This window comes from Cricetulus griseus, chromosome 3 (assembly GCF_003668045.3).
Source record: "Cricetulus griseus strain 17A/GY chromosome 3, alternate assembly CriGri-PICRH-1.0, whole genome shotgun sequence".
Classification (NCBI taxonomy): Eukaryota; Metazoa; Chordata; class Mammalia; order Rodentia; family Cricetidae; genus Cricetulus; species Cricetulus griseus.
The window spans coordinates 60472419-60486502 of record NC_048596.1 but is presented as its reverse complement, the minus strand read 5'-3'; the positions used below and the strand labels follow the sequence as shown (position 1 = coordinate 60486502).

Sequence of the window (14084 nt, the reverse complement as noted above, 5' to 3'; positions counted from 1 at the left end):
TTTTGTTTGTGGCTATTGTAAGTGCTGATGTTTCTCTGATTTCTTTCTCATCCTGTTTAACATTTGTATATGGGAGAGCTACTGATTTTTTTATTTGATTTGCAAACAAGATTGAATTACATGACAATTGCAGTTCCCTTCTCCCTCCTGTCCTCCCTACTACCCCCCCCAACTAAAGCCCTACCTATCACACACCCTTTCTTCTATTCTTCCCCTGACTCAAACTTTCTGCTTCCTCATGATCTCTGCATCCTTCCTCTTCTCCCCTTCTCATTCTCGTCGCTCCCTCCCCCCTCTTCCCATGCTCTCAATTTGCTCAGGGGATCGTGACCATTTCCCCTTCTCCAGGGGGCAAAGTTTGTCTCTTTTAGGGTCCTCCTTGTTTACCAGTTTCTCTGGCAGTGTGGATTGTAGGCTGGTAATCCCTTACTCTATGTCTAAAATCCACATATGAGTGAGTACATATCATGTTTGTCTTTTTGTGATTGGGTTATCTCACTCAGAATGGTTTCTTCAAGTTCCATCCATTTTCCTGCAAGTTTCAAGATTCTATTATTTTTTCTGCTGAGTAGCACTCCATTGTATAAATGTACCACATTTTCTCTATCCATTCTTTGATTGAGGGGCATCTAGGCTGCTTCCAGTTTCTGGCTATTACAAATAGTGCTGCTATGAACATAGTTGAACAGATGTCCTTGTTGTATGAATGTGCTTCTTTTGGGTATATGCCTAGGAGTAAGGGCTACTGACTTTTTTTCAGTTACTCTTGTACCCTGCCACATTACTGAAGGTGTTTATCATCTGTAAAGGTTCCTTGGTAGAATTTTTGGGGTCACTTATTTATATTATCTTTATCATCTGCAAATAGTGCAAGTTTGAGTTCCTCCTTTCCAATTTGTATCCTCTTGATCTCCTTTGGTTGTCTTATTGCTCTAGCTAGAAATTCAAATTCTGTATTAAATATATATAGAGAGAGTGGACTGGAGAGATGGCTCAGCAGTTAAGAGCACTGGATGCTCTTCCAGAGGTCCTGAGTTCAATTCCCAGCAACCACATAGTGGTTCACAACCATCTAGAGTGGAATCTGATGCCCTCTCATGGCCTGCAGTCATACATGTAGGCAGAATGCTGATTTGGTGTTTTTATGGATTTTTGGTGATATGTGTTTGTTTTTTGTTTTCTTTGTTCATTTTTTTGTTGGTTTGGTTTTTTGTTTGCTTTTATATTTGTTTATTTTCTATTGACAAGGAGGAAGAAAGGGCATGAAATTGGGTGAGTAGGGAGACTCTGAGAGGAGTTTATAAAGGGAAAACCATAATCAGAATACACTGTGTGAAAAAAAATATTTTTCATTCAAAAATTGCAGTTAAATTGGTTTTATTTACATTTTCTTTTATCATATGATGACACATGAAACTTTGAATAATTTTTTATCTTTACATTTTTGAGATTATAATTTGATTATAATATTTCTGCCTACCATTTCTCCCTCAAAACCATTCCATATGTCCCTCACCCACTCTTCTCCAAATTTGTGACTGCTCTTTATTCACTAATTGTTATTGCGTGCATATAAGTATATGTATATTCATAAATATAAACTGTTCTGTCTGTATAATGCTATCTTCATATATAGTCTTAGGGCTGAATAAATATTTTAAATGTTTGTAAGTGTAGCAAACAGAATGGGATTGCTGAAGTAGCATTAATTCATAACAATATATTGAAAGGCTTGAATGTAGGAAGACGATGGAAGTCACAGACCTACAACATACTTAGAATAAACCCATTGCATGTGTCAACTTCAGAGGAAATAACTCAGAAAAATACAGAGGAGTTGTTTTGTACCATGATGAGACCTTCCATACAGGGCATGAGAATCCAAATGACACTCTGGGAGATGCATGCCTAGGGTTGGTGAGTGGAGGGTATGGATGGTGAACCCCTCCTGCCCACAGTATACGACTCCCCTGACCATTGTCCTCCACACAAGTCTACAGAGAACTTGGGTCATGAAGCCACGAGTCTGCTTTAATTGATCCTAAGAGCTTTCTCCTTCAGTGTTTATCCCAGGAGGCACCAAGACAAACACTTGTCCCTGTTCTCAGAAAATCACAGGTATTTCTGAAGGCCAGTGACCTCTACACAAGGAAGACAGAGGTTCAGAGGGACACTAAAGACTCAGTGCTCACAGGAAAGGAGTCTGTGCTCAGCAGTGTGCTCCTGTGTGGGAGCCATCTGTCACCTGAATTCACTGTGATAGGAAAGGTGAGTGAAACCTTAAATTCCACTGTGTGACTCTTCTGGACAACAGTGGAGCTCCAAACCAAAAGTCTGACTATAAAAGTGACATTTGTCCTACTGTTTGGCCATCAGCACAGAAGAACACAATGCATGTTTTAATGAGGACTGAGTTTGAGGAAGAGTGAGGGGTCAGAGAACAAATTATGATAGACTTGGTTTCATGCCCCCATTGTATAAGTAGCACAATGTCTCACTTCTGATCATAGAGTTTATTCATGCCTGTTATTTGTGCCTTTTATTCAAAGATGGACTTATTCATGTCTGACAGTTGTCACACTAATTTAGAAATGAAACCAGGAAAGTTAGATGAATCTAAGATCTATATTGGTAACTAGATAGGACTTGAATGTTGTCTTCTTGGGCTGTAATATCCACAGAGGGTAGTGAAAAAAATATCACAGAGAGATTTTCATACCCTGTTGTCCAGAGCACACTGTTCTGGGGCAGAAAAGACCTCTGCCCTCCATGGAGTTAAAAACATCAGCCCAGCCCTGCTGGTGCTAAATTGCCTTATTGGATATAGGTCAGGGCTAGCATGACTGGGAGTCGCCTAAAGAAACAATTACAGCTGTCTAAACATAAGTATCAAGAAAAATGATCAAACAAAGACAGGGAAGGCTGTAAGTGTAGATGTTTCCTGTACCAATTTTTCTGAACAGATCATGGGATCGGCAGACAACTCCAGTTCCTGATCGTGGTGAGGATCCCCAGCTTTTTGCTCTTGGTTGAGGCTCAGCTTCAAAAGGTTTTCAAGTCAGTTCTGGTTTCCATGTAGACATATGGCACTGTTGTGAATTTGTCCACAATATCTCCCCATCTGGATACTAGATTCTCCTGTGACCATTAGGTACAAATGGGCACACTAGAAATCAAAATTAAATTCCAAAAAGAGCAGGATGGAATTATGCAAAGAGGGCTTGAGTAGACCAAGTTCATCTCTCTGCTTCATAGTGTGCGTGGATGAGCAGTTGGGAATCATTGATAACTTTCCCCTCTGTACAGCAGTATCACATCTGATGGAAATGATAGGCATCAAACTATTGCTTGTTAAACACAGTGTTGTGAAAAGACTAATTATTGATTCATAGTCTTACAGAAGTGTTATTCTCCTCCACACTATGTGTGCAAATTATTTCTCAGATAATCTGTGCATTTGTTTGTTGGATGCACCAGTATATGGCATGTCCCAGGTGGCCAGCCCAAGAAAAATGGCATTCATCATCCACAAAAGTGATCCCCCACAAACCTCTTCTCTCTGTACTTTATCTTCTATGATGAACTGCAAATGTGGAGTAGGATTACTATCCTACAAACTCAGTACAGAAACTAAGGCTCCTTCATGACACCCTGCAGGGGATGCCTGCTTCGATCCTGATGAGAAGCAGCAACTGGTACCACTTGGTGAGGAGCGCAGAGTGAAGTCAGTACTTTTCCTATGAAGACATACACAGCACATACTCTGCAGGGAGCTGAGACTGTGAAAGTCCTGGGTCTAGTCCAGCCTTTGCCCTTCACAGTTCATAGTCATGATGATCCTCTAATCTCCTCCCCGCTGTTTGTTCTTGAAGAACAAAACTCCCTCCAGTTTGCTAGCCTGTCTCAATGTGGACTTGGGAATCCCAGCATCAAGCACCTGTCTAATGTCACTTGTTGTCCATGTTCTAGGAGCTTCAAGGTTCACAGTCAAGAGCCCTTTATGATGTCTCAGTCTCCTTGGACAGGTCTTTCTTATTCATCACAACACTACAGGATCTTATAGGCTGTCACCACATTGTCAATACCAAGGCCTTGAACCTGTCCTTAGTCCCTTTATTGAGAGTTCATGTTTATCAGGCTTCAGACATTCAGTGTTAATTGTTCTGTTCTTGCTTCTAAGTGTTCTCATAGGACTCGGGGGGAACATGTTATTTATCAGTGTGGTTGATATTAATATGATCAGAAATTTTGGCACATGTGCTACAGAATATTGATGTTTTCTTGTGTTCAGTTTCAGACCTGTCTTCTGCTGTGCACACACTCACATTCCATCTCTCACTTGTGGAAAGTGAATGCAAAAGTGTATGTGTTGACACTGGATTACTCAGGTGCCAATGGCATTGTGACACTGTTCAGAAAACATGTCTCCGTAATAATCCTGCTCCACAGAGGTCGCGCTCTACACTTCCTCAGTGGTGTTTCTTGCCTCCACCTTAAAGCATGTGCTCCCACTACTCTTGATAGGCATTCCATTTGCTCTAACACACTCAGCCACTTTCAAGATAGATGCCAAAGGTTCGGTGAAAGTAATCTTTCTTTACACTTTTCAAGGTATGCTTAAGGAAGTGGCTTGAATTCTTTTTTTTTTTTAACTGTTCAATGCAGTTTACAATACACTTCCTTTATGGAACCCAGTTCCATAAAGATGCAGGGCATTTTCATGATCCTGGATGTCCTCTACACATCTTGTTCAGGTTACGATAATTAAGAGGTAACACAGATGTGCATCTTGTTACAGATCAAGTTGTGAGTGCATTTCCCTCCACATGAAAGCACATAACTTCATTGTGAACAGTTATTGTGCTCAACTTAAACTTTGGACTCCATCCATACTGTTTTCTGTTTATATCTGGCTTTTCTGTGATATATTTTTCTGAATTGGTATTATGAATACCAGTAGCTCCTATGAGTAGTGTCAACCAATGCTATTCTTTATAACAAGTCACTACATATGTTGATGGGCATAGGTTGATATTTAAATACATTCACACAAATTCTCATAAATGTTTACATTTCTGTGACTTTGTCATCTCTACCTTCTCAAGCTTTGAGCTCCTCCCTTCTTGGTATTTGTGAATATATAAGAGTTGGTTGTGGAGTGCAGACACTCCTGATGTAGAGTCCTAGAACTCATGGTTCTGTCCAAATGTGTTTGGTTCCCATCATCCTATCTTCCTTAACACTTATTCAACGTTGCCATTAATCATTTCCATGAATCATTATTCTACTAAGATAGAGTTTTGTATTTGGACATATGAAAGATAAATGTGCTATCTATCTTTCTGTGCCTGGCTGATATTTCTTCACATATTAGTCTCCATTCCCATCAATTTTACTGTGCATGAAAGGGGTCATGCTTTTTATGGTTGAATAGCAGCTAGTTACTTTCCTTGTAATTAGATTTTCATCGATGTACTATTGATACTAGAAAAATTCTATCATGTAGGACATGTTTTCCACAGGTTTTGATTATTTTTAAATCTTTCCCTCTAGCTCAGCCTACAGTCAATCTTAATGAACACTCCCTGTACTCCGAGGAAAGTGTATCTTGGGAATAGAAGTTAATATCACATATAGATTGTAGGTACTACCAGGAAAGTATTTCACAATTACAGGTGTAGTTGGATTAGCTGGCCAGATCCAAAACTTCCAAGAACATTTGAGGAATTCACTTATGTAATTCTGTTTCTGCAGAACCACTTGAGATACTACTAAATATGGATTGGCATTCTCTCTAGTGCAAAAGAATGAGAGGAGGGAAGGGGACGTGATCAGACATAACATAACGTTGTCCACATGATTCTAAAGGGTAAATACAATACTTGAGTATCTCTAGTTTGAAATGGAGGCATCTATAATGTTTAAAGTTCAACATTTACTATTATGTTGGGGAGAAAATAAGTTGTGAACCGTACTATGCAAAATACATGTGAGTTAAAATGTGATCAAAGAAAATGAAGTGGTATAAGGCTGCTGCTATAAGGCAAAGTGGCGAAGTGGTGAGTGCCCGTGGATTCAGTAAATGAAAGGCCTCATTGAAATATTGCTGAAAAACAAAGGATATTTCCAGATTAAGAGCACTATAAATAATTTCCAAAACTAGGCTTATAGATGGGGTAGAGTGTGTTCTCATATGAACTCATGTAGGAACCTATGGAAAAGGCTAATAGGTGATGTCAGATGTACCTCATATGTCAAGCTACAGTGTGTGATTTACTGAAGGGCTGGGGAGAGACGTGGTGAATTTGCACTAGGGACATGGGGCTGTACTCCCCATGTACACAGTCTGTGCTCCTCGGGTGATGGAATAGGTAACTAGGAATGTTGGAAATGAAAAGAATCCAGAATTGATGAAATAGATGAAGATACTGGGAACATGAGGTGTAATGTTGGGAAAGATATAGTTGCAGGCTTTGAGAACCAGTTGGATGAGAGAGGTAGGAGGATGCAGAGCACGATTCTTTGCTCATGGAACGTGAACCTACTGATGACCTATCAAGACTAAAGGTAACATGATCAGCCAGAGATATGGAGTGCCGTAGAATAAGCATCTTGAAACAGTGGGTAGCAGAGAGTGAGCTTCTGTGCAAGGTCATTAACACCACACAAGAACAGCTGTAGACAATGGTTATGACTTCAGTTGTGGGTATGTTGACTTTAATGTCACTGTGGTTCATTGAAAAGCCCCAGAAGTACTTTGTGTTTACAGGCTTGGGTTTTGAGAAATGCTCTCTGGGGTGATAGATTTGAAGTGGGTTGGAGTCAGGATAGCTCCCAGTTCAGAAGTCACAGATCACAGTATATAAAATTCAGAAAATGCATGGCTACTTGGTCATGGAGGATACCATTATCAGGTTGAGATGGTTCCTAGAGCAACCACTCCATATATTTAAACAAAAAAAAGTGCCTGAGAACCTAAGAGGCCAGGTGTGAGGAAAGGTACAAGAGTCTCCTCAGTGTGTTTCCATCAGAAATTGTCATTGTGTGGAGAATACCTGCTGTGGAATGGGGTGTACAGCTGTGTTTCCAGCACTGTTAGAAGACCACAGTGCTTTCAACTGATAGAGGCAGGTCCTGAGTGAGGGATGCCCCACTCCACCCACATGCTCAAGATTAGGGAGGAGCAGATGTCCCTCTTGATTCAAATCTACAGGGTGAAAGTTTCTAGGTGGGAAATCAAAAGTAATAAAACACATGTTGTTTCAAATGGTGTGGTACAGGCAATAAGGGACAAGAGGCTTCCATGAAGGAAATACATTCACTCCTTCCCTTTCTGACAGTGGACAAGTTTGAGACGATCAAGTTTGGAAACCAGATTTTGAAGTGGTAAATTGTGATATTTTCTGAGAAGCCAACAGACACAGCAATGCGGTCAATAATCTCCATCATGATGTTGAGTCCCAACCAGACAATGGTGACAGAGTTTGTGCTGCAAGGGTTCTCAGAGCACCCTAGTCTACGACTGCTCCTGATAGGCTGCTTCCTGACCCTCTACACAATGGCTCTAATAGGCAACATTGTGATCATTGCTTTGGTCACCTCCAGCAATGGGCTACACAGTCCCATGTACTTTTTCCTGTGCAACCTGGCCACCATGGATATTGTCTGCACCTCCTCTGTGCTGCCCAAAGCACTGCTGGGCCTGGTGTCTGAGGAAAACACCATCTCCTTCAAGGGGTGCATGGCACAGCTCTTCTTCCTTGCCTGGGCTACATCCTCCGAGCTGCTGCTGCTCACGGTCATGGCCTATGACCGCTATGTGGCCATCTGCCATCCTCTGCACTACACCTCTAGGATGAGCCCACACCTGTGTGGGGCCCTGGCTTTGGGTGTGTGGTCCATCTGTGCTCTGAATGCATCTGTCCACACTGGTCTGATGACACGGCTGTCATTCTGTGGCCCCAAGGTCATCACCCACTTCTTCTGTGAGATCCCCCCACTCCTCCTGCTCTCCTGCAGCCCCACATATGTGAACAGTATTATGACTCTTATGGCAGATGCCTTCTATGGAGGCATCAACTTCTTCTTCACCCTACTCTCCTATGGCTACATTATCGCCAGCATCCTGCGCATGCGTTCTGCTGAGGGCAAGAAGAAGGCCTTTTCCACCTGCTCATCCCATCTCATCGTGGTCTGTGTGTACTACACATCTGTGTTCTGTGCCTATATCAGTCCTGCTTCCAGCTACAGCCCAGAAAGGAGCAAAGTCACTTCGGTGCTGTACTCAGTCCTCAGCCCAACCCTGAACCCCCTCATCTACACCCTGAGGAACAAGGATGTCAAGCTCGCCCTGGGGAGACTCTTGTCCTCTTTCTCTCATTAGGTGAGATGTTCCTACACATGCTTTCCTGAGAACAGCTTCATGCAGATGAGGTGTACCTGTTGCTGTTTTAGAAAACCATTTTCTAGTGCAAGGACTGGACAATTCCATTTACTGTAACCCCAAAAATAAGATTCTTAGAGGTGATGTAAACAAAACACTCAAGCTTTATTTCCTGATAAATACAAACCATTTCAAAAATAATTAAAGTTTATCTAAATGGAGATTCCATGTGCCTGGACTGGAAGTTTTCAGTGGGTGACAAATGTGACAGTCACAAAATAAAACCCTTTCATCCTGTGCCACCCTCTAAACATCACAGGGCTTTGTTTCAGAACTATGGCTTAGAATCTAAACTTCATAAGGAAACTTGAGGGACAAGCAAGGCCACAGTGTCTAGGGAAGACCAAAGCTGAGTGGCTTGGGTTCTCCATTTCACAGCTTCCTCCTGAGCTGTGGAAGTCAAAGTTGACATGGAGAATGCAGAAATCTACAGAGCAGAGATAAAATTTGTTTCAAAAATGAATTCACATATTTGAGTCCAACTTGTTTATGGCAATGATAACAATCAAATTCATGGAAGTGATTGTTTCCAACAATGTGTTTTGGGGAAACTAGAAGAATGTCTTAAGTGCAAAGGCTAAAGTAGAACTCTTCCTTCGCACCATAAAAGAAAATTGACAACTGCTAGGTGTTGGTGGCACACGCCTTTAATCCCAGCACTTGGGAGGCAGAGGCGAGCGGATGTCTGTGAGTTTGAGGGCAGCCTGGTCTCCAGAGCGAGTACCAGGATAGGCTCCAAAGCTACACAGAGAAACCCTGTCTCGGAAAAAAAAAAGAAAAGAAAGGAAAGAAATGAAGGAAGGAAGGAAGGAAGGAAGGAAGGAAGGAAGGAAGGAAGGAAGGAAGGAAGGAAAGATAGACAAAAATGCTAGGATGAAACTTTTTCACACATATTTTAATCATATTTTCTCCCCTCCCACAATTCCCAGACCCTGCCTGCCTTCTTACCTACAGACTCAATACTCTCCTTTCTCTCAAACAAAATACAAAAAAAGAAAAAGAAAAAACCAAGCCAATAAAACAAAAAATTACCAACACAAGACAAAAAAAAAAAGCACACACTAAAAGTGGAGTCTGTTTTGTGTTGATCCATTACTCCCAGCTAAAATTCTTCAAACACTCTGAGAACAGGACTGAGGAGGCTGAGGAAAGAATGGAGACAGGAAGCGCATCTGCAGCCACCGCTGAGACAATGGTAGGAAGACAACTCAGTGGAGAAAGGGTGGCGTCTGCAGCCACTCCTGCAGAAATGATGCTGGATCCTTTTCTGACTAAACACAGTCTTCATCAACTTCCTTATTCTTCTTAGGTGCTGGACCACACCAGGACTTGTGATGCAAATCAGGTGTGTGGTGTGAATCAACTCTTTATCCTTGTGAACAAAATCCCTTTTCAAAACATTTATTCTGTCTCATGTTTCCAGAAGAATCAGTCCATGGGTAGTTGGCCCTTTGCTTCACCCTATCTATTGTGAGACAGGGCCTCATGGCAGTGGGGGTATGAGATTGAGGTGCTTCTTCCCATCATGGCAGCCCAGAACATATAGAAGAGGAACACCTGTGCTCAATGGCCTTCTCCTTTTCCCCTTAGCCCAAGCATTTTAGTCCACTGTCCCTAGGGTGCTGCTGCTCACATGCTCTTCCGTAAAACTCTTTGGAAACACTCACAGGCTCCCTTCTATTGAGGGGGTGCTGGAAGAATACAGTCAGAAAGGAGGCTGTGCAGTTTAGGAGGCAGCAAGAAGGGTTTTCTTTGATGCCTGCTGCTGACTTCTGAATATGGAGAATAACAGACATGTTCTTCTGCAGATGACAGACTCCAGGGACAGACCCAAGTGTGGTCCCTATGACAATGTGGCTCTTCATCCACATAACAAAGAGGGAGTTCTGGGCACGCCCTTTAGTATCTATTCTCTTGACTCACAAGTTGAATTAAAGAGCAGGTGGGGACATAACCCCATGGAAATAGCTTATGAATATGGGTTGACATTTATGTCAAATTCCTTATCAAACTGTGTATATATCAAGGACCTGATTCTTCTTGGAGACAGAGTTGCCCACGTTCCAGGGAGCTGGTCATGTGGTAATGCTAGGAATGGGAATAAAATCACCAGTGGGATTTGAATAGTGAGATATTGTCATGAGAGGGATTTGCTTTGATGCTGCTGTTGACCCCTGAGTGTAGGATAAAACGTTCAGTGTGTTAAACCAGTGACCGCTTTCCAGAGACACAGTATGCTACCTCTGGCAACACAGCTTGTGATCCATGTGGCAGCAAAAAGTCCTGCACCCCCATGCCAGGAGCTTTATTCTCACTAAGACATCAAACCAGGGTAAGACACCTAGAACACAAGCCTAGCCCAAGAAGGAAGGTTGTTCCTCCTTGGGTCCAGGGCCTTCTAGCTGGACAGAGTATCTCAGGTGGCTCAGATTCTAAGCCACAGCAACTAGGCTCATCCTCAACCCAGAGTCACAATAGTTTTCCATGCAGACAAACAAGGATCTCATGCTGACCCAGGAACACAACTCTGATAGTCACATACCAGTCCAACATGTGCTTGAACCACATGAGCCCACACAGAACAGACAATATGCCTTTGTCAGCTGGAGTATATATGGAGGGAGACACCGTAACCATGCCTCCTAAGGACGGGCTACAGGTGTGCTCAACCATGCCCATCAGAGTGTTGTCAAGGTAATGTCAGGGTGACGGGGGAGAGGTTTTAAAGGGACAGACAAGGCACATGGGCACTCTCTTGCCTTGCTGCTTTTGGCATGTTGTAGCTTGCTGTTGGCTGGCGTTTATCTATTAAAAGTTATCTTAACCTTACGGATTTCATATCAGTTATTCTCCTCGATAACTGGCGCCCAACGTGGGCCACGAACCTATGACCCTGAGATTAAGAATCTCATGCTCTACCGACTGAGCTAGCTGGGCATCCAAGCATGTTGTTTATCTAAAGTTTAGAGTTTCTGTATTGTATCAAGAAGCCAATTGATGTAATACAGAATAAGAGAAGAATTTGGGGACTGTTTTTGTCTTTTCTTGGCTCTTTCCTTCATGGTATATACCCTCTCTTAATTGTTATTTTCCCATGGTTGCCTTTCCCAGTAAGCATACATATACAAGCAAACATTTCTCTGCTAACTCTTATGTTTGAGTCACACACAGCCAATGAAGACCCACCTGACAGCAATCCCTGGACACTCCAGAAAGAAATTGGGTCATACCTCCTCGACTGCACTGGATCCAACTTACTCCATTTCAACTGACACTCCGACCAGAGCTTCGGGTACTGACTTCAATCAAGTTGAGGGTTTCAACCTAGATCTTCAATCAAGCAAATCCCATCTAACATGGACTGGATATAATCCATTCAAAGACTTTCACTATACTAACATTTTCTTCCTACAGGACCCCACAAGGCTATCGCCATCCCATTTCAGCAGGAAGTAACTTAGAGGATGCTACGTCCCCTTTCCCCATTGTAGTCACTTAGGATAGTGTATATACCTAGTTAGGGATAGCTTCCTATTGTTTAGGGTTGGGATTGGAAGGAGGTGTTCAGGCTTGGACACCTCTTTCAGATGACTTTAGGGTTTAGCTGAAATAGACATAGTTAGGATGTGACATAGCAGATTATTGTATCTTCTTCTATTTCACCTTTATGATTGTTAATTTTGGATACTTTACACTGTTAAGTTTTAATCCTCTTTTAGACTAAAAGGGGAATTGTAGGGAGACACCGTAACCATGCCTCCTAAGGATGGGCTACAGGTGTGCCCAACTACTCCCATCAGGGTGTGGTCAAGGTGACATTAGGGTGACGAGTGAGAGTTTTTAAAGGGGCAGAAAGGCACATGGGCGCTCTCTTGCCTTGCTGCTTTTTGGCACACTCTGGCTTGCTGTTGGCTGGTGTTTATCTATTAAAAGTTATCTTAACCTTACAGATTTCATATCAGTTATTCTCCTCGATATATATGTACTAACAATTAGCATAGAAGGGGGTGTCCTGAAACCTAACTTGGACAATTGGAATACAATGAACACTAGGCTTTTCCCTGTGTGTGAGCCATGAGTCTACAGTGGGGGCAAGGTTGGAGCTACAGTAGTGTCTATCCACTGTGGCCCCACAAGGAGGGTACACAGCATGAACAGACTGTTTTCAGCCCACCATAAAGGCCAGTACAGGAGTATCGATCTATCCAAGTACAGTAGTGTCCATCCACCATGGACTCACAAGAAGGGTGCACAGCATGAGCATTCTGCTCCCAGCCACCCATCAAGATCAGGTTAAAAATGAGATGCAGTCTCCTAATGAAAGTCCTTCATCTGCTTCCACAAGATCCTGTCCTGTACTAGAACATAGTGCCAGAGATTCAGGGTGTTAGGTGCTTATTAGTGAAGTTCCCACCACCCTGTGACCCCACCCTGATCCCAGACCACTTCTTACTGTCCCACTAGGGTCTTGTGGAAGGAGAGATGTGGGCAGATTATGTTATGCTGGCTCTGCTTCCATTTACCAATCAGGAAATCAGCATCAATGTGATAAAGATCCCATCAGAACTGGCAGTACACCTCTTCCTGGGGTGAACCTTCATTCTGTTTGTTTCTCAGCCACAAGGCCCTCAGGACACTATCTGTTTGTCCAGGCTGGCCTAAGTTTCATGAAGTCTGTTACTGGCCAGTGGCCAGGGTATGTATGTGGTGTCCCTGAATACCACATGCCTAGATCCAGCTACCAGTTTTAAAAGAAGCCCAGACAAACTTTAGTACCTCTTAGTAAAAGTGTGTCCCAAAACCTGCCTGAGAAATTCAATTATAGAGTATCTGCTACTGATCTAATACATGGGTGGAAGTAGATATCCAGTATTTTCTCTTGCAATGGTAGCTGAGCCACTATCAAATGCCATACTATTTCTGTGCCTTTGAGGCCAGCAGGAATTGGTAAACCTCCCACCTCAAGATTCAGGTGTGAGAGAGGTGAACCACAATGCCATAGAAACTTGACAATTCCTTGATGCCATCTAATTTCACCTCAATACCTACTCTCTAGAGGCGTCAGATATAGTCCAGGGTCATTCTTCCTGCATGGGGAAGTAAGGCGATTCTTTGCATGCTGCCCCTGCTAAAGAAGGGATGAGCTAGACATGGTGTGCAGGTCCTCCAGATAGACTAATGGTGTCACATAAATGGTGACAGACAGGTGAGAGACAGAAGCTGCTGCTGAGAAGTTTTCCTTGCAAGCCCTCTAAACCTCCTCTAGTTCCAGCGTCAGTGGCTTCAACCACTCCTGAATCATAACTGATATGTGTCCCCTGTATCTTTATGTATTTGTGGGTAAGGCACATAAACTCCATGGGGGGAAATAATTCAATTCCAAAACAATGGAAGTCACAAGTGTGAACTTATCTATCTAGAGCACAGGCGTGGGGATGCACATCCAGTAGTCAGTAGACAGAAACCAGATAGATGATAGATAGATAGATAGATAGATAGATAGATAGATAGATAGATAGATAGGACGGAAGGAGAAAGATAGATAACATGAACCATGTGACTTCCTCAGCAGACATCAGAACTATTCACAGATGTGTGTCCATATGTTTTCTGATACATCCCTATTTTTCTGACACAGCCC

At 42.6% G+C, this 14084-nt stretch overlaps 1 protein-coding gene across 1 annotated transcript; it reads left to right on the top strand.

Moving 5' to 3' along the window:
• The first annotated feature begins 7441 nt into the window (after window positions 1-7441).
• On the top strand, window positions 7442-8383 carry LOC100766188 (olfactory receptor 13A1). Its single transcript, XM_027409208.1, has one exon. The coding sequence runs from the start codon at window positions 7448-7450 to the stop codon at window positions 8381-8383; it is 936 nt and encodes a 311-aa protein (XP_027265009.1). The 5' UTR covers window positions 7442-7447.
• The last annotated feature ends 5701 nt before the right edge of the window (window positions 8384-14084 follow it).

What these genes read in the sequence shown, in the direction of transcription:
- LOC100766188 (XM_027409208.1), top strand. Translation starts at nt 7,448, where the DNA reads ATGATGTTGAGTCCCAACCAGACAATGGTGACAGAGTTTGTGCTGCAA.